General features: G+C 43.0%; 1 protein-coding gene across 1 annotated transcript in view; it reads right to left on the bottom strand.

Moving 5' to 3' along the window:
* Positions 1-21,326, bottom strand: part of LOC112563376 (neo-calmodulin-like) — a 143,105-nt gene extending 121,779 nt beyond the window's left edge. Inside the window, exon 1 of the mRNA XM_025237311.1 lies at positions 20,300-21,326. Coding sequence (XP_025093096.1) covers positions 20,300-20,302 — 3 coding nt within the window. The 5' untranslated portion in view covers positions 20,303-21,326. The remainder of the gene's footprint in view (positions 1-20,299) is intronic.
* Between the last annotated feature and the right edge of the window lie 251 nt (positions 21,327-21,577).

The following is a 21,577-nucleotide window of genomic DNA, read 5'->3' as shown; positions in this document are numbered from 1 at the left end:
TACTTCAGCACCCTAACCCCTGTCCCACAGCCGTTGAGTAATTGTTCAGTCAGGTTTCCCTACCAACCACTTTCACTCCATGTTACCGCAAGTCGCGTTCCACACATTTCACTGCAGCGTGTCGCTTTGTTCACGATTTATGTTCACCTACACAAGCCATGCACTTCCACTAATAATGGAAGATTTTTGTGGTGGGGAGGGGCAGTGGTAGAATGCTCGTGACGTAAGACAGCCGTTATCCCCCACCCCGTGTACATCGGTCTTTTTGTACCACGATGACGTCATTCGGTGGAAAATAAACTTTTTTTTGCATCCGATTTGCACCTTGCAATACCTTGCGGTTGTCAGTGCAGCTGTGTCTGGGATTTTCTGCATCAAGCAGACTGACGGCACATCTGATAGAACAAGGAATGGCAATAAGATGGCATGTACAGAAATACACGACGGCTTTTTTCGTAGAACAATGGAGCTGTTTGTAATTTCTGTGCATGTACTGTTCTGCAAAAATCTGGCCAAGGTTAGTTAGGATGACAATCGGGGCTGAGGTACGGGTTATATCTAGGAAAGTGTCACACAGACAGTCCACATACCAACACTCATCAAGCACAGAAGGTGAGCAGACGGTACTTGCACTGTTTTGTGGACAGCATGTACGAGCCTTCATGCAGCTGGGCTCCGAATGCCACCAGGCATCATTATTACTGACCACAGCAAGACTAATAAATTATAATAAATACTCCTCACAGATGTAGTCAGTAAGAAATGTAAGAAAAGAGCACACACACTCTCGCTTTCACACATTCTCTCTCTCACACACACAATAGCTGTATAAATGTAAAGACATGTGTCTTAAAGTATTTACAGCAGCTAGCTAGAAAATACATCTGAACAAAAAAACAAAACAAAACAAGATGCTGCAAAGAGTGGAGGGACAAAGAAGACACAGTTGACGCAGGGTCTGAAATGAAAGAAGAAAAATAGAATCTAAGACGAGAAACGAACCCTTTCTCTAGCCAACTGACGGGCAGGAAGGCTGCAGGGATGCCTCACTACATGCTACGGTCCAGCACTTCCTTCCAGAAGGTTTCAGAAACAGCTGTACGGCACAGACCGACGCAGGATGAGTCTTTGAAACACTTTTGAATTAAAAAAATAATAACGGAAAAAACTATTTTAAAAAAATCATTTTGGCAACGGAATTACCAATATTAACAACCTAGAAACAACTGAAAAGTTGAGAAGTTTGCCCTATTTTTATTGATTTGTTTATTTTTGCAGCCTTACTTTTATTTATTTATCTGATTACCTCGCAAGGTGCCAAGTCCTAAAGTCTGTGTATCCGAAAATGCCTAGATATACAAACACTTTAAAAAAAATAATAATAATAATAATAATCGCTGAGCCTACACAGAAGGAGTTTCTCAGCCAAAGTTAACTCTACCACGCTTTACAAAAATGTCGACTTTTTGTTAAATAAGAAAGACAAAATGTTCTGTAAAACTAAAAGCAAACTTTAGACCGATAAGGTGTTGTCTGATGGCAAACTTTATGGTTAACTGTGTGAGTTGATAAAGTATCTCCAGCTCCCCACTTTTGATAGCAGAGGAACTCAAGGAGGTTGACAGGGGAAAAAACCAAATGACAAAGTTGAAAGTGATAAAGGAGAAACCAAAAGGCCACAGACAAGGTAAGAGTTCAGCATGAGGACAAAAACACAGACAAAAAGTGAAGATCAAACAATTTGCACTCAAATCAAAGCAGCTCAACGCTGAAAATTTCCAAGAAAAACTCAGAGAACTGGTCCCCTCAAGCCTGGAAGGCGAATGACATTACTCTCCAAATTACTCTTTCAACGGCAAAAACCTACCTCCAGCAAAACAAAGTGAAAATAAAGTTGTTTGCCTTGGTCTGCAAGAGGAAAACTTAATTAAAAGTTGAGAACAAGAACTTGTTTGCGACCTCTTGAACAGTGCTGTAAGAACTGAATTTAAAGAAAAGTAATCCCTTTATTTCATCGTGTCCCTCTATTTTGTTTTTTAAATTACCTTTCACGAAACTCTTTTTAACGATATTTTCTCTAGTTTTTTGAAAAATATATAATCTTTCTGCAGTTTCTTTTTTTAAAACAATCAATCTTTGAGAAAATGAGAAGTGGGAAGAGAGATAAAGATAGATATACGAGAAATGGAGGATCCAAAATATGAGCAGGGGAGGGTGAGGCGTGGGTGAAACCAAATTTCACGGAGGTTGCTGGTGACAACCAGACCCTGATCTGATAGAAGTTGCTGCCAGTGCCAAACTCCTGCAGTGGTGGCAACAAAAACACTCGCAAGCCACAGAGCCGGGCTTCCACAGCGATCAGGTATTTCTGAAATGCAGGTGTGCTTGCCAGGTGACGTGTTCCGTGAATTACGAACGGGTCAGTTGACGTCAGAGTACCCGACTTTACCCGCCTCCTTTCCCCTCCCCTCGTTTACACCTTCTCTCACCCATACTCTCAGCTTCTCTTTTTTTCCCTTTTTTTGAGTAACCTTATTGTCTGTCAGTCCTTTGATGGCTGTAATAAAATAAGATATCGTTAATCCTCGATGCCATTTATAACATTTCGAAAATAAAACGAAATCTATTTCTCCTCTTGGCCTTTACAATGTAAACTTATCCATATTCTATTCTGACCTCTGACCTCATGGTAATATTTGCAGGTGTATCTCGAGCACGGAAGGGGGTATTCACCTAGATTTGGAGATATAGTATTTTGAGCTTTACCCAATTATTTAATTTAAAAACATTAGTGCTTTAAAGAGGAATAAAGAAAGGAAACTTAACAAGGTTCTACTGCTGTACAACATGTTGTACAGAGAATACAAGACAGCCACTGAATGTTGGAGGACTGCAAACCACGGGATACTGAATGTTGTGCAGGTTACAACAGTTACATTCTCTTGTACTCAAGAGGTTTTGAAGTGCAGCTATTGTGAGACGACGGTTGTCTTTAAGAATGCTGAGCTTGCCCCATCTTCCTCTCCCCATCCAGAACAAAATGGCAAACAGTGCACAGCTGCTGCTTCGGTCTGTACCCTGGGCGTCATCGGCACGTACGTGGGAGGATTTACGGGGGAAAGGGGTGATGGCTCCTCCACGCCGACTCAGTCGGCTTCTTGTTTGTGTAGCAAAGCACGTGCATTATGAATAAGGTTTTCTGGTTTGCCAGTGTTCCAACTCAGGGTTAAAAAAACGAAAAAAAAAAAAAAAAAACAACCCCAAAAAAACTCTTACCGTTTATAGCTTGGACTGCCATGATGGAAGTCAGCAATTTGCCTCGCAGAAGACATGAGTTTACGGAAGCAGAAAATACATTATGGGTAAGCCTGCAGTGTACCATGGGTGAGCACCAAATTTACTCACGAGAAAGTTTTTTCTTTATGCTCAAGCGCACGTTTTGGGCCAGTTGTTTGTTGGGGTAGAAGAGGGAGGCGCTAACGTGGGCCGAGGAACCGAAAAAGAAAGAACAAAAGGAAGAAGTGACGAAGGAGAAGCCCAGGTAGGGATGGAGTCCACACCGTGAAGACCACACAGGTTTGTTTGTAGGTAGACAGCAGCATGTCGGGAAGGGAGGACCAGCAAAGGAGAACTCAGTGCCCGTGCACTGCGGTGCCTGACGTGCAGATGCCAGACTGCGATGGCGAGGGCGGGAGAGAAGCTGAAGATGCGGTTAAAAAGGTGAAACGGTAAGACGATAGCAGGGGCTTCTCCAAGAGGAAAAAAAAGGAAGCAAGCCAGGCTGTTTGACTTTTAGACTTCACTGAGCATCCACTGCGCTACCGCTAATGACTTTTTGAAAGAAGTTGAAAAAGAGAGAAGAAGAAAGAAAGATCAGATTTCATTTGCGAACGCATTTGTTCAGAAAGTACTACTCGTAAGGTGTCTGCCCTTGTTCTCGTCTTGTTTGATTATTAAAAGTAGGAGAGGCAGAGGAGGATGAGTAGTAGAAGAAGAAAAGCTTAAAAATAAATATTTTTAAAATCCCAAAGGTACGTTTACAGGATCTGGGATAAGAGGCTGCAACTAGGAACAGAAGTCTTTATCTCTGTGTCTGAGCATGCGTAGAGACCTGAGAGAGTGAAGGAGGAATAGGTTACAGACAATCACAAAGCTGCGACCTCCTCCTCCAATCTCTCGCTCAGCCCTAAGGAGTCGCGAGAAAATCCTATAACTCACAATCTATTTTTAATTCGTCAGAACTTGACGTGACAGTGACGTAAGCGATATGGACAAAGACTAATCGACGTGCTCGCTGACGTAATCGACATGAGTGATGACGCCAAAGGTCACGTGACGGCTCTCCGATAAGGCGGAAGCTGGAAAGGTTAACAGAGACTTATACAGACGTTTGATAGGAGCGGCAAGGAGAACGTGAATCACTCGCGCTTAATTTCCAGAGACAGCAGATCGTTTCCTGTCAGCCGCAAGACTTTTACAATGCGGAGTGAGCACACAGTCAAGATGCGGGGGAATTCCGGCCATGTTTGTTTGTCTATCGTGGCGCAGGTTTCTGAATTTTTTTTTTTTTTCTGCGGTGGATCTCGTCTGCTAGGTGGTAGTCAAGGCAGAGCAGCCTGCAGGTTGTCATGAGACGAGCCAATATGTAGCAGAAAGGTCATAAAGTACAAACGGTGTGATAAAGGGGAGGGGGAGGGGATGTTAATAACAATAAGGTTGTGTACGGTTCCAGAACGCTTTACTTTATTGTAAGATGATAACCATCGTGGTCATGAAAATCACTTCTGTTAGTCGTCTTCCTCGTCATCGTTTGTAAAACTTATCTACAAGTCATCAACTTACTTCATCTGTACACTATGTTTTACTTCTTCGTGGATTTAATCTCTAGTTCGGAACCGGGTGATGCGAATGTTTCGTTTTTTTTAGCAAGCTCTTAGAGGTAGGCAGCGAAGTTCTCTTTCTTCGGTTAAAGAAACATTGTGACGGGGTGCCGTGATGTTCTGGCTCAGAGTATTCCTTTAGTTCACCTGAGGCCAAAATGTATCGTCTTTTATGTTTTACTTCAGCAGAGATTTCGCAGACTTCACACCTGACTCCGCCTTTCCATTGCTTATGCCGTGACAAGCGCTTGATATTATTTTTTAAGAATCTAAGTTGTGCGAAGTTCTTGCAGGTGTCCAATGTTAACTGTCGACTGTTGTCTGGGAATCCTGAGCAAAAAGAGGTTCGAGTCTTTAGACCACCTTGAACTCCTAGTGAATTTATTCTCGGAGTAGTCTGCGAGATAAAGAACAGTAGCTATGTAATTCTTTTCCCGTCATCAACACCAAAGTTTGCCTATTCTCTGAATGGAAGGATATGTGGTTGATTTGTGTCTGTGTGATTATCTCTGTAGATGCTCAGGCCATGATAACCTAGTGTGTTCACAAACAGCGCCATCTTCTAGCGCTCAGCTTCACCATCTAGTCTTGCAGTGATGGAGCATTTGTTTGAACAGCTGGCACTTTGAAACATTTCGTCTCGTCCAAAAAGAAAAAAAAGAGTAGCTTTCGGCATTAAATGATTCTGTGGAGTCTAAATATTGCCTTGAGCCATGTTGAAAATGTCGTGGTAGACAGAATATCCGTGGAACTGCTTGCAGATCAGACCTAAATAACCTCTTCACACTCAGTCAACACTATCACGAGGGTCTGCCTCGGGAATGTAGGATAAACCAGGATATGACTACAAAGAAGTGTATTTCTCGCGATAGTCAACAGATAAGCGCCACGAAGAATGTCCGCAAGCGTGCAGACCAGCTCACAGAGCGGCACCGTTTATTGTCGAAGCGATGATAAAAATAATGTGAAAGTTTCGTTGCACGAGACAATGACCCACCAGAATCGCTAGTAAAAGATGGAATTATAGCTGCTACTGTTTTACATTGCTGCCTAGCACTGAGGCACTCAAACAATCACAGTAAAGAAGGACTTGAAACGAGGCGGCCATTATCCTACGAGAGAAGGGAGTAACTCTTGTGGCAGTTAGTACAAGCAATATGCACCAGAGTAATTTTTTACCCTGTATTATGTAAGAGATGCCAACATTCAAAATGCGTTAATTAAATTTAGATTGTGTCTCCGATAAAACGTTTGTACCTTAAGACACACGTCTGTCATCTGACTTTAACTGTCGATGCTGTACGAACATAAAGAGAGTATAACTCCATTCTATTTTTATCTGTCTAAGAAAGCTTGACATAAACGAGACCATGAAATGTTGTAGGAGCTGTTTATAAGACCTTACAGCTGTGTAGCAGTGCTGTGCATATAATTTAGTGTACATCTTAATATAAATATTATGAGGTGATGAGGTGCTGGCGGTCTTTGCAATAAAGTCCTTTTTACCTTTGTTCTTTCTTGGAATTTCATCACAGTTTAATTACTAAGTGGCACAGCATGTTTAGGTGCTTGTTGGAGGCACTTGCTCGGAACCCTCAGGGGAGGAGGAGAGTAAGGAGACCAAAGCAGACTTGACAAAGAACAGTAGAGAAGTGAGGCAAAGGACGTCGGAACCACATGGGCCCAACTAAGGGTCCACTGGTGAGGTGTGTTGCGGCCCTAGGGTCCTCGAGGAATAACAAGACTAAACTAAACTGGATGATATTACCTGGTGAACAGTCAAAGTAACAAACTATCCAATCACCTTTGTGTACCTTTCTACCATACTCTTCTTCTTCGTCTGTCTCACAACGCCCACTGTTTCCTAGCTTCAAAGCCAGGTCGTGACAAAATTTATGCTCGTTCGTATCTCTTTTGTAAAGTGGTGATATAGTCAGTAAAAGTCACAAGCAACAAGGTTTGTTTGCACATTTTGGCATTTTTATATGAGGAGAAAGAGATGGCAATCCTGCGTTTGAACCCCAACCTTTCCTTCACTTCTCCTCCCCACCCCCCACACTAAACCTTTGCTCGACTTCTTTATGACTCGCCGAAAAGCCATTTGCACGCTCGATACAGTTGCCACTAATTATTCAGACCTCCACGACGTGATTGTAAGCAGATGGTGAGTGCATGCAGAGAGGAGCAGCTCGCTGTGGGTCGTTCACCCGGCGTCAGGGCGGTTCACTGCACCCACCAGTCAGCGAGACTCGTGTACCGACGACGAGACAGCCAGCACCAGATCAATCACAGAACAAAACGGAGAAAGAAATGGATATGGATGGCTTCGTGAGGGATAAGAAGGGTAGAAGGAGAGATAAAATCAGCAGAAGCAGTTGAAGGAAGTTGTCGTTGTGGTTGTTGCTCTTGATGAAGACGACTACGACGATGACGATGGTCATCATCATTCTATCTCTTGCTCTCTCTCTCTCACACAGGAACGCATGCATTTCATTCACCCCACGAGTGCACAGCTTGTACGCACACGCATGCACACATGTGCACGCACGTCTGCTGCACGCAGGCCTCTCACAGAGGGTGATAATAATTACACAGGTGCGCTTACTGCTGTCTGGAAATAAGCTGTCAGTCTACATCACCTTGAATACACTCTGCACAGACAAGCGATGTTGTCAAAATAAATCCAGCATGAAAAATGGACCCTCGCCAAACCTCAACACACACTAACACTAACACTAAAAAAATAACACCACACTAACACTAAACACACAAACACTAACAAACACTCTCTCCCTTCGCTGAAACAGTTACACAACACTTTCTTTTTCTCTCTCTCTCTCACACACTCATACCCACACGCTTAATTGTTCAGTGCACTCCACAGAGCAAGGTGATACCCGGTTTGCACCCGCTCTAATGGACTGCACTGCACACGCTGTCGGTGCTGAGAGTTTTTAATGAAGGTGAGTGTGGCCACAGTCAGGGTGCCTGCCTATAAACTGACGATAGGAACGGACCAACCCCATTCTCTGTGTCTGCTTTCTGCTTATAATTCTTTCTCCTTCACCTTCTCTACCATCTACGAACTGTCTCTCTGACTGGTGTTAACGGCTGGCAATGTTGTGAATGGTGTACAAACGTGACGTAGTGCACTGTGTACCAACGTGACGTAGTTCACTGTCCGCTGCTAGTACATCGTTAAGGTCTGCTTTCCTAAAGGAGTAAAATTTCACGAAAGCTCACATGTATTAACACAAACATGGTTTGCATTGTAAATTCTTTTCTACATTTCATTTATTTATATTTTTCGAGTTTCACAGAGTACACTTAGGGCATGGCTCTCTTGCCTGACCGGTTTGCCAATTACTGTTCACCGGTGCATAAAGTCGAAAAGTTCAGATCAAAGGAAATGTAATTCTGTTTAATGTTCTTTCGGATCGACAATTTTCATGTCCTGTAATCGCATTCGCTGTGATTATGGGACTTTTTTCTTTCTACCTTCCATCTTCACTCTCTTTAAAAAAGAACTTGATCATTAACATTCTGATCAGAAATTTCATCGTGATAAACCCGTCAATCAGATTTTATGCTGGTTAGGTTCAATTTTATATTTTTTTTTTTTTGAACGGCACTCTATGCACTTTCTAAAATGCTAACACTTTTTTCTTCCTGTCTTTAGTCCTCTGCTGTGAAGAATTAACTGTCTTATGCAAATGCACGTGCTACACGTAAACCCAGAAGTTACAGGAATCTTTAGACAGGTGAGCAGTACTACCTGATACATTCCAGCCATTTTCACATCGCCGTTGACAAATGTTTACGGTCCAGAAACCCCGGACAGTGAACACAACTCATGCCTGTGCTTCGCGCTCTGGTGTCGTTATTTTCCGCCTAAGATTTTGTTGATAATCGTGAAGAGAAATATTGGCAAACTACGAAATTCCTGCTACACGTCACTGAGTTGCTATCACACTCAGACTTTGTGCTACACAATATAACAAGTATAACAATGTAACAAACCTTCACAAATCTAGTGAATGAGTAACTAAAGAACAGGTCTGAAGAGGGTTAATTAAGGTGAAAAAATTAAGAAAATAAGAAAAAAATAACAAATAATTCATAAAAAGTGTTAGCTGAATAAATTTCTTAGACAAGGTGAGTGAATTAAGGACGGAAGTGAATTGAGAAGTCAACAGAAATTAACGAAGCGAAGTTGATGTCTGCTGCAAGTGGCGACTGGGTTATTAATTCTTTTGCAAAATTATTCTGCATGGGCATGATTCTTGTCTTCGTTTGGCAGTTCGCCATGACCGAAGCGCTTCATAAACGTTTTAACATGCCAGAAAGTCTGAAAATGTTATACGCCGTTCAGAAAGAACATAAACAAGTTGGTAAATAAAAGTTCGAACATTTTCACACATTTGCGAGTCATTCAGTGCTGCGGCCACACACACAAACACACAAACAAACGCGCGCGTGCGTCGGTGATAAAGAAAAGGTAGAGACCATGGGGACAGTTTTACAGAGGAGTCTTTTATTTTAATAGGGGTCAACTTCATAATTTGTCCGTTTCCATAGCAGTGAATAACAACACTGAATTACACCTGCACGACCGGTAGACGCTGTGTGTGAGAACGGAGAAAAATGTCCAGAATGCAAATCCAAAAATTGCTTCGCCTCCTCCCGTCTGAAAGGAAAGTTGTTGATGACGACAGTAACCTGTTACAGACGACAACATCATCAGTATTATCAAGGATAGTTTTGCATTGTGAAGACATCAGTCATGGGAGAGCTGCGACCACATGTGAAAACAACGTATCTGTGTACAAACGTGACGTCACGATTTTGACCTCTGTGAGTGATGATGATGTTTGTGGGCATTTATCTCGAGAACAGAATGTGTGCATTCGCCTACATTCAGAAAGATAATACCTCTCACTGAGCTTTGCATAAACAGACAAACAAACAAACACCAGCTGTTGCGCTGCGCTAGACTTGTAAAGGCTCGCTCACACTGCGCCGTTAAGAACACTTCACATCTACCCACAGCATTTGCATATCTGAAAGTTGATACGAACGAGGCAGACGAGTCTGATCGTCGAGAAAAAGTCGAGGTTAGAAAAAATAAAACTAGAAACGACTCTATGTGAGTAAATTTTCTCCTCACCTTTGGCGCAGGAATCCCATTGAACAGCGAAGAACTGTTTACCGTTAATTGATAATAAATATTATATTATTTAATTATTATTATATGTATAACTTAATATGATGTAAATTAAGCGCCTTGAGTCTGGCTGATGCTGGAAAAAGGCGCTATATAAATGCTCTATTTATTGTTATTTATTTTTCTTTGTGATAGTGGTCTCGGGGTCATAGGATTGAAAGATGTGGAGAACAAGTGCACGCGTTTTTTTGACGACCTACGTGTGTCAAATGCCGACCCGTAAGCCGATGAGTGAATGATTACAGGCGCTTGCTGAAAATGCTCCCACTCACCCACCAACACACATACACCAGTCTGTCTGGAATCATCCAGGAGTATCAGTAACTTCTTCACACTCAGCTCCTTTCCTCCATTCTTTCACATTTAGGTTTCATCGCTTCACCGGTCTCTTACTCCTCCCAATTTTCCCATTGGCACTCTCTCCTTTCCCTTTCCTCCACTTGTTTGCCGTTATAGCAACGCATTGCAAAAGAATTATTGCTTGGCTGAAAAAAAAAACCGAGAAAAATATTGCCCCCAAAAGAGGTTTTTCACCCACTTATGCACTCACACGCACATGCAGACACAAATAAATACACGCATCCTCCCGACCCTCTTTTTTGTCCATTAGTCCCGTCCTCTATCCTTCTCTTGTCCAGCAGTCGTTTTATTCTTTCATCTTGCCTTCCTGCCCTCACTTCATCTTTCCCCCAAGACAGCGCCCATCTCAGGTCTTGCAGCACTCCATCTCACCTGTATCCCTGCGCTGCACTACACACAGGTAAGCGCAGACATTCATTGCCACTGCACACCTGTGGGCTCTCAATCACGACTTCTATTCGTTCGCCGTCGCGCTGTCACCATCAGCAGGTAAGGTCCCGGAGAAAAGGAACGCATGCGCGCCCTTTGCGAGCTTCCACGTGCACCTCAGGCTGGATTGGAACAGCGCGGGATGGTGGGAAATGTTTTTGGAGTGGGGAAGACTTGGTTTTTTAGAGCCGAAGGCAACAACGGGAAGATAGCCAGCCCTGTATACAGATGGCACATGCAGAGAAAAACATCGTGCCCAAGACGAGTTTCGAACCTAGGATAGCCAACCCTCACTGTATTGTTGACAGGCGGTAAGCGTTGCGCCACCGGACTGGGGTGTTGGGAGGGTTAGTGTCCTCTTTAAAGAACATTTGTTTCTATCTGCGCGTGTAAAGGCTATTTAGGAAGGGCACTGACATCGTTAAAAGATTCAGTTTATATTTTCTGAACAGGAGTTTAGTCAACATCTATGTTCCAATGTTGTTTGGCAGGATGAGTGCAAACTTTATTGTGAGTCACGAAAATATTAAAGATTGGCTGACAAGAGGTATATGTTTGGGATACTGAGTAGCACTCACATTCTATTAAGATGTGGCTGATAAAAATTCCAGGGTTACATTGACGACGACTAGAAGAAGAAAGGCTGGGTGACTAATATGAATGAATGGACCGGCTGTTCACTGGAGGACCTCTTGAGGGTGCATGACCGACCCCGCTGGCACCAATTCACCCAAACTGTGTACCAACGTGTTTCCCCTACGACCGGTACCTCTGGTACCCACTTGTTCTCCACAACAACGACAGCTTTATTTATTTACTTTTCAAAACAATACCATATTAACTTACGCGAGAAGAATGTGTTTTAATGTTAAATATTTATGTTTATATTTAAACATAATGTTTGTAATGAGGTATTAGAAATGTTGATGTATGAATATTCGAGGCGTCTCTCTATTATTTATTTTCTTGCAATAACGGACTTGACTTGTGACTTTTTTTTTATCAGTCTTTCCGAATGGAGCAACAACTCTGGCGATGTCAGTTTGTTAATGGATCTTCTGTTTGTTGAAATCCAAACCCCTAAAACAACTCATCTCGCTTGATTTCTTGTTTGCTAGTCAACACTTAGTGTTCTTATCCAAAGCTGACTCTGATAGTCGCGGTCATCGCTTTTAAAACGGCTGAAGCCAGTTTCGAGTACACCTCTATTCTGTTTTAAATTTAAAAGAGAAACTGTTTCTAATCTTTTTTAAACTCGTACTAAAACTCCCGTGCAACGCCTGGAGCAGTTTAAGACGCAATTTGATAAAAAAAAACCAAAAAAACAACAACAAACAACAACAAAAAAAAAAAAAAAAAAAAGTTTAAATTGGTGTCTGCAAAATAGTTTTGAGTTTAGACGTGTGTAAGTGAGGCCTGGGCGTGTGATTATTTTCTCGTATCTCAGACGCTGACAGACTGGCATGCAATCAGTCCACATCTAAAAATGTTTTAAAGAAAACTTTTCATTACTTTTCTAGCTCTGGGGTGAGAACTCTTTTTTCTTAGAATAACAGTTTGGTCACAGTTCTCCTCTCTGCACCTTTTGTTAGCTGCGTGTGTGACTGGTCATCCTGTTTACTGTTTGACTGGCATCGATATATAAAATTACCATGGCAGACAAATAACGAGTTACCTGCCCTTTACTAATAGAAGCACAAGCATGTAATAGAGACATAGTCGAAGTCAGTGGGTGCAACCATTCATTAATTTCTTTTTTTTTTCATTCTTTTTGCCCGGCTTCTTTACCTTTTCTAACGTTTTCTCGTCTGTTTATTTTTTCAGTCACATTTCTTAAAGCGAATAGGTCATCTCCCTTATTTGTACCTGGACAGCTGTAACCTTTCCCGTGAGGACTGATTGCGTTTACCTTTTGCTTCGGGGTTTTTTTTTCTGTGGGAAAGCAGATGCTTCTTTGACGTCAGCTTGCAGATGAAGTTTCACCTGTACACTCCGTTCTCTCTCCTCCGCGTGCACTACACGTGCCTAGGGGGGAGAGGTGGTCTTCCCTCGCCGCAGGAGCTCGGGCAAAGTGCTGCACTGCAGTGTTGTGTAAAGGGCACTTGTGACAAACCTGCTTCTCTTCTGCCCAGGAACGACTTATGTTCTGTCTCAGACAAACGATGCCAGTGAAATAGTTGTGTGGAACTCAGGTCTTGTCTCAACAAGTTCTCTCAAAGACCAGCTTGTACTTGGCTTTGACAAAATGCTTCCAACGCGTGCGGTTCTCTGTAAAACTAGTTTTACACAAATTTTCAAACAAATATTCTAACAGGTTGTGTGCACGACCGACTTCGAGTTAACCAATCTTTGCCCAGATGTTTGTGGTTTTAACATACAGGTGTCAGTAGGAAAGAAATGTCTCGATGTACTCTCGTCTTCTTTTCAGACTTCGCGGCTTCCGCTTAGCCAGTCGTTGTCTCCGGCAGAAGATGAGACAGAAGCAGGATGGAGTAGATAATGGACGATGCAATCCCCTCCCAGAATTTTTGTTTTTGGGTAAAGTTTGTATGAGCGAGGAAAGTTTCATTTTTCAACTTCGAGAATAAAGTCTGTCTTGATCGATATTCATTGTACAGTTCATTGAGGTCATCTTTACTTAATTGAGGTAAAACATATTAGTGTTAGAGATTCATTAAGCAGATTTCCACTAGGCATTTTATTGCAACTGAAGAAACTGCGTTGCATTTTGTGTTTATATGCCCAAATACATTACTGAAAAAATGTTATAATAATCCTTCACAGATTCATTTATCCATTTTATTTGCCGGTATTTCCGAAAAATTAATGCAAAATGCTGACTTTTATTATTTATACAGCACCAAAAGTTAGAAAGAGTCAATAATTTTCAAATGTTTGTGCTTACTCTGTTAATAACAAAATTTGCCACTTTCGATGCACGTTGTAGACTAGTTTTAATTGAGTTGTGTAATTCGTCTATTCCTTCCTGTACCACTGTATTCTGAACTGATCATTGATTTTCCCCTCCTTCCTTCCGAACCATCGTCTTTATCGTGAAAACATTTCTGAAAATCAAGTCTTCTATCCTGGACACAGTTCTAAGAATCAAGTCTTTGTCTTTACACTGTTTCGAAAATCAAGTCTTATCTTGTTTGCAGACTGTTTTTATTTTATTTAAAAAAATATTTATTTACTTATTTATCTTTATATTTCTTTATTTTATTTTGTCTTGCATTCTTAGTCCGAGAGCCTTAGCGCCAGCCTGTTTGATGCGTAATATAAACGGACGGGAGACAGAGACAACTGAGCTTTGCCCTCCTGCCTCCGATGGGGGGTATCTATGTTTTTGTGTTCCTCTCTGTATGTTTAATCCCCAGGTGGGCTTGTGAGGTGGTGTTGTTAGCGAACTCCTTTTATCTCAAAGAATGGAAACTTCTTGCGATGTTGACGCAGGCTACAGAATCAACAACCTGTCCTCCCCACCTCCTGTACCTGCCGCACTTTGTTGTCTGTCTCGGAGGCGCAATGCACCGGCTCTGACGTCAGCAAACCGCCCGACAGGTGAGAAACATCCCTGTAGAAGCTAGGACCCCCAGGTAGAAAGACGACTGACTTCCAGGAGCTTGAAGTTTGGGCCTCCATGTAAAGAAGCTCGCAGGTCAGATCGTGTCCAAGCAATCGCAGGTTATCTTGACTGCAGCCTTCAACTGTAGTCAATAAAATTCTTATTTTGTTTGAACTGACAGGGGTACATCCTCTCCGTTAATACCTACACATAGTCACCAGTACCTCTACTGTTAGAACCTCAATATGTCCAATGGTACCTCCAAGGTGTTAGAACATCTATGTATTAAAGTTAACAATATATTCAAGATAAAATTCCTTTTATTTTGACTTTATTTGTCTCTGCATTGCCCTACTACCATCAGTCTGTATTTCGGTCAAGCTCTCGTCAATGGCATGCACATCATTTTCTCTCTATTTATCTTTGTCTGCCGAATCCTGCTCTGCTAATTGGCGTTTTACGATGATTTGATGTGTGATGGCCTTCCTGACAACCTTTTGAGAGGTGAAATCTCTACCGTTTCAAAAGCTTACAGGGCGCAGGGTGCAAAATTTTCCTAATGATTAGGTAAAGTTCAGTACAACGAACAATTTCCCAAATTTACATGGCTTCCGGAAATGTCTCATTAAAAAAAAATTAGTTGGTATTTTGCATTCTGTTGCACTGGGCACGCTAATGTTTAACTATGTCAGTCGAAATGTACAGAACTAGTAACCTGCTGAGTGAAGTGACTACAGAACTAGTACTTGGAGTGACGTGGAAGATGGAGAATCGGAGGGTTGGGTTTGGTTAGAAGGGTTTTAGTCTAGTTTAAAAAAGTTCTGTTTTATTCTGTATTTTGTATGTTTTTCTTAACCAGAATTCCTTTTCAAAGGATGGCCATGCCATCCATATTCTTCAATAAATGTGAAATGAATATTTATTTGTTTGTTTGTCTTTGTCCGATACTTCCTAAACCATTGTAATCCCAAGTGAGCCTCATCTAGTATTGTTAGCGGCTGAAGAGATAAGAAATGTCCTGTGGGTTGCGTTTTACCCCGGCGCTATTTCTATCCACCTCGGCCCTCCACTGAGAGAACTGGTCTAAAAATAGACCTTCATCGTGGGACCAACATAAGTCTTCTGGTGTCAAGAGAATAATCAGACAGATACGAAAATGAATAGCTTGAATAGCTTCTTTTTTAAAAAAAAAATAGTCTCGATACATTAGTATTGGTAAGAAAGTAAATATCAAGATTAATTGTGATGTTTACAAGACTGTATGAAGAACAAGTATTTATAGAATAAGGTTGACTTCTTTCAGATGGTTAAGAAAAGGAAATCGTCAAATAAATTTTGACTTATCAATGGTATGGAACTTCAGTTAATCCATGATTTAAGTGACACGTGATTAAGAGACACAAGCGATGACTGTTGTTTACTGTTAATAACAGTCGGCACAGTTCACATATCGTGCTATGCCTCCTCAACACCTGTCTCATGGTGGACTACACCTACCTACCATCACCACAGCTGACGTTCACCATACCTTGACGTTCCCGAGGATCCTGGGAATGCTCAGACAAGTTGCATTATTCACCCGTGTGGCACCGTGGGAGAAACCGTGAGAAATCAGTTTGCCTGGACAGTAGCCGCACAAGACAGTGAATGTAGGATGTAGCAGCTGGATGCACATGCTAGTGAACACAGCCGCACACGCCTGCAAGTGTAGTCTTCTAATGTTCAGCTCCAACACAGCAGGCCGGACAACGAGTGCAAACACATCATCAGTGCAGTCAGCTCCCGTGTGCTTGCTGATGAGTGTGGTGCTCCTGCTACCACCCAACAGTGCAGCAGCAAATTAGCTAATGCTAACATCCTGCAGGCAACCCTGCAAGACAGAATACAATAACCTACCAGGACATACGATGAAGCCATCAAAGACAGTGCCGCATGGCATGTGATTTAAAAAACCCCACAGAATCGCAAGTGTTACCGTTAGGACAAGAAATTGTTACATTTCAATCTTATTTTTTAAGTCCATTTCGCCAGATAGAAGCCACGTCCTTATTGATGTGTCCTCCTCCTCCTCCGCCTCCTCCTCTTCCAACATGGTTAGAACATGAGCATGCCGTCCATTTATATACACTAAAACATAGAATCAGGAAAAAAAAATAGAACACAACGACTAATAAATAAACAGAATCAGAATATGACCGCAAAGTAAGAGCTGCGTCCTCCATCTGTCTTGAAAGCAAAAAAAAGATACTTCGACAGAGGCAGCTGACTTTTTTTCCCGGGGAAAAACTAAACTCACTGTTGAATCGACTTTGCTGTGGCAATCTCACTGGCTGAATGGATGCGGCCAAAGCTCTAGTGAGGTTCATTTGTGAACACCCTCACATTGCCCTCACGGCGACAGCTACAAACTTCGTTCCAGCCTCGTCTCCTCGTCTGTCCATTATCCTCCGGGTTTCCCTGTCAGACCTTCACCTAGTGTGAGAAGACTGTCTGCCAGACTGTGTAAACCCCTCGCAGCGCAGCTTCATCATTTATTCCCAGCCTCGACTCTACCCATCCCCACCCCATTAAAAACTCCTCAGTTAACTTTTCTTTGAATCGTGCGTAATCAACACTTTCTGTTCTGCTTTCCATACTTGCCTTTTTTCTGTTTTTGTTTCTAAATCGAGCCACCCCCTCTCCTTTCCCAACTTGAATTCATTTTTACCCCTCTTAACTCTATCATTCTGAATGTTTTGCTATGAGTCAGTAGTCATTATCTCTGTCTTTCTTTTATTCTTTCTATGACTGCTTCTTTTAAAGTCTTCTACCAGGCTTCCAGAGCTTTTCTGTCTTTCAAACCCATATGCTCGCCTTGGCTGCAGTTCTGGCTGCCATCTATCAACACCAGCCTCCCTGTTCTTTGTCAGACGTTTGCTTCCTGAATCTCTCACCTTCCTTCGCTCCTGCCTCTTGTCCTCGTGCTTACAGCCGTCAGTTGGGTGAGCAGTGTGTGCAGTATAGGGGCGAGAGGCCCTGGGTTTAGAACTCGTCTCGGGACACTTTCTGTAAATAACACCTGTTTCCCCGGATACTCCGGTTTCCTCATCCTTACCTCTTCCATCATAGTGAGAAATGCTCCCTGGGTGGAAGCACCTTCACGCCAAAGCAGCCAGCGTGCAGTCAACGAGCAGTGTGAATGTTACATCACCGCCAGAGAGAGAGAAAGTGAGAAAGAGGAACACACACAGACACACACACACTTTCAATCCCACCAGTCCCCCTGTGTTCGGAGAAAATCAACTTTCGCTTCATCAGCGACTGACTAGCAAAGCGAAATCACGTGACATGAAATCACAAGAAAGAAAAATGGAATTTCTATCTAGCCTCGTGATTGTCCCTTTGTTGTCCTTTTTCTTACAAAGATTTGTTTGTTTGTTTTCTTGATGCAGTTTTTCCTTCCGATAGCTGTACATGCTCTCAAGGAATGGAATCACAGGACTATAACATGTTTTCAATAAAAGCACCACGTCTCAGTCTCCCTCTTTCTATCTTCATGTATGTATACGTTTTTTTTCTAGTCCTCTTTTATGTCTGGAGTATATTTTTCCTGTTTCTTCTTTTTCTTTACATTCATGTCTTCTTTCGACCTTCTCCATCTTTTCAGCTTCTTTCTGCTCAAAGATTCACTCACTCTTTCGGTCTAATCATTTCCCAAACTAAAGTGAGAATATTTAGGTTTTCGTAGTTATTACATGGTAAAGACATGTTTGATGTATTCTGTTCTTCTTCCCACACTTTAGTCGGAAGCATGCCTTAAAACCCTGCTCTTGCTTAGAACTCTTTTCTTATGAGAAAACCTCTCTGATATCCGAATCTGTTGAAAGAAAGAAACAATGAACGAAAGAATAAAAGAATCCAGAGACGGAGGAGAAAATCAATGATAAGAATGGCAGGCGTGGTGTGAGGAGAGAACTCAGGAATGCGAAAAACCGATGAGCAGTTTCTCCCGCAAATAGCCATGAATGAGACTCAGTGAGTCAGTGAGTATTGATGCCCGCGCTTCTCTCCGACTGCAAATGAACATCGCGTGCCACGAGACCATGACATTTTTCCTTATTTTGCAAAATAGTTCAAGCAAATTGTTTCCTTTCTTGTCAAACGCTTGAGTAAAGCCCTCATTACATGAAATGGAAGTACAACCGACCAGTGTACAACGAGCAGTACACGAGTACCAGACCTTTACACGGTGTGAGTAGTCATCAGGCCCACTTCACACGATGCGAGTGTTCAATCACTGCTGCACAGACAAGTCATCACAGCAAATCGTCGGCACTAAAAGTTACTGTGACAAAGTGCAAACTGCCCTTCATGCAGATCATGCCATCTGTAAATCTGAGCACAGTTGATGATTTCCCTGATATTTTATGGTGGTGATGACAGAGGTATAGGCTGCTGACACTCATTACCTGTACAAAGGAACACAACTCATTTGTTTACCTGAGACAAAACTGGTCCAAACACAGGTAAACAGGCTACACAGCGAGGCAAACTCGAAAGAAATGAAGCCAAAGGTTTAATTCATGTATCTGTCTTCGCAAATAAAAAAAAAACCTCCCTAGAACTCTCGCTTTTGCTCCTCCTTCCTCTCTCACTCTCTCTCTATGTGTGTGATTGCCTCCCTTACGTGCAGGAAAGCGGACTGAAACAACATGGATACTCTTCTCATGAAAGACGCTCTGTTGCGATGCTATTTACTCGCAGATATCTCCTCCCAACACATCGAGCCGTGCGGCACGTGCTGTCAGTGGGCGGGTGGGGGCTTGTGGGGTGCAAAGAGTTATCTCGGGGAGGAGGCGGGGGTGACTGCGCGGCGGAGTTAGAGCCCTAGTGGGCGACAGACCGACGAGCCAGTGAAGCGTGTTACGAGATCAGGGGGAGAGGGTGGTTGCGGGGAGAAAATGACAGCGGGAGTAACGACAACCTCAAGAATGTTCAGTTATATACACTTATATACATTTATATACACTGGCGTACACACAGATGCACATATACACCTAAACTTATATATATATACACTTACACACTTGGTGCACACAAATACAGATTTATAGCCTTCCCCACGCGCCTTCTGTCAATCAGAAGCTAAGATGGTTAGAATGGTCAACGTCACCAAGTCCCACACCTTACTCATCTACCTGGACTGCGCCTAAAAGTTACACGTGCTCCAAACCAAAGGCACTGTCTTCCAGGATGTGAAACAATCTCTTCCGTCAACCTGGCTCATCACTCCCCTCCCTCCCCACAATAGCAATTTCCTCCCTCCTGCACTCTGCACACCTCTCCCCACAACGGGGGATCATCTCGTGCAGGATGTAAGCGACTCTTCCTTCCCATCAGCCGCGAGTAACGCCCCGTGAAGAGGTCATGACCTGAGGGAAAAATGATGTTTTGTTTCCGTTGCTACTCGCCACTTCCGTCACGCGCCCGGAGGCAAGTAAACAAGTAAACAAGCCTCCAGCTTGTACTTCCCATGGCGTTGGCCTGTCCTCACCGTTATCATCATATCATCATGTTTGCTAGTTTTTCAAGTGGTAGCTCCCTCCCCACCACACACCCCCGGAAATTAACTGCTCTTGGAAAAACAAAACCACGCAAGTTCATAAAACAGTTTCACCGCAGTACAAACAACATTTTCATCGCTCCTCTACATCATAAGCTTACCTTAGAGAAGGGGTTAGTCGATAATCACGACAACAGAAGTAGACAAGAGCATTAAAAGATCAAACATGCCGACACTGAGACTAGGTAGAAACGTGTAACTATGATAACATAAGCAACACGCAACAAGAGAGTACTCACCATTGTTGACACTGACGAGAGAAAAAAACAACAACAAATCCTTTCAGCTGCTCTTCACGAAGTTAAACGAAGCACAAAATCTCACCAGACCACGACTTTAACAGACGGAGCAGAGCTGCTCACCTTTGGTGAACTTGAGGCAGGTGGGGCAGGTGCCGCTCGTGGCACAAAAGCACCGCTCTGCCAGGGCACCTGGCTTGTCTCGGCACTAATTAACACTGAGCCATCGCGGCTCCCGCACACTTAGCTGACTCGTTCTTCACTTCCTTCACTTCCTTCACTCCTCCAGGCTCGGCCTTCAGGTTTAGCTGAGCATCCTCAGTCGAGAAGACACTGCCGAAACAGGTAACAGCAATGTCGGTATGGGATGAACAGAGGAGAGAGATAGGGTTTTGGGGGGAAGAAGAAAAGGAAAGAGAGAAAGAAGGAAAAGTTTTACATCAAACACTGAATTTCATTGTTGCGGTTCGAAGAGCAGTTTCAACTGCTGGTGGCAAAGATGTTGTCGTGGTGTGGTGGTGGTCGCTGGAGATGTAGTAGTCGCAGGTGAAGAAGAGTGGAGGAGTTAAGTAGCGTTGTAGCATTCTCTGGCGCAGCTGAAAGTATCCGCCTGCATGGTGGAAGGTGGGAGGAAACGGTAGAAGTTCCGCCGGCGGTGGTGTCGACGCTTGAAAGCCCCCGTGTTGGAGTGGAGTGAGGCCCTAATGTTCCCCTGGCTATGAAAACTGACAATCTAGCCCTGTAATAGTCTCGCTCCCTCCGCAACCCTTTCAAGCCGACGTCAGACACACGGAGCCACAAGAGTCCGACTTGTTGTTGCACGGAACAGCGGCGCGAGAGCTCGCGCGTCGAGGCGAAAATACTTCTTCACCGCCAACGACACACAGCTCCACTTCATGGCCTCCGTTTTCCTCTCTTACCATTCATCCTCGATGTGGAGAGAGTGAACAAGAGAGAGAGAGGACCTGTAAGATGCCTTATTTCATCCTTCGCACAACCCACTCTTTCAGTCCCCTGATCTTCCCTTGACCATGGTGGCAGGAGGATTGCAATGATATAAAATGGCTGGCACAAATCCGATTTTCACCGATTTCTACTTTTCATGTTTCTTTGCAATCGTACAGAAACGTCAAACGGCTTGTAATCTCTTGCGATGACATGCTATGCATCACTTATCTGAAAATGTACGATTGGTGGTTAAAATAGAAACGAGGTATGCATCAAAATAAACAATCGAAACACCATACTTCCATGATGGAAGAGCAAGAATTTCCAAAC

Source organism: Pomacea canaliculata, linkage group LG4, assembly GCF_003073045.1.
Source record: "Pomacea canaliculata isolate SZHN2017 linkage group LG4, ASM307304v1, whole genome shotgun sequence".
NCBI classification, from domain to species: domain Eukaryota; kingdom Metazoa; phylum Mollusca; class Gastropoda; order Architaenioglossa; family Ampullariidae; genus Pomacea; species Pomacea canaliculata.
Note: the sequence above shows the minus strand (reverse complement) of the source record. Positions and strands in the feature narration are given on the sequence as shown.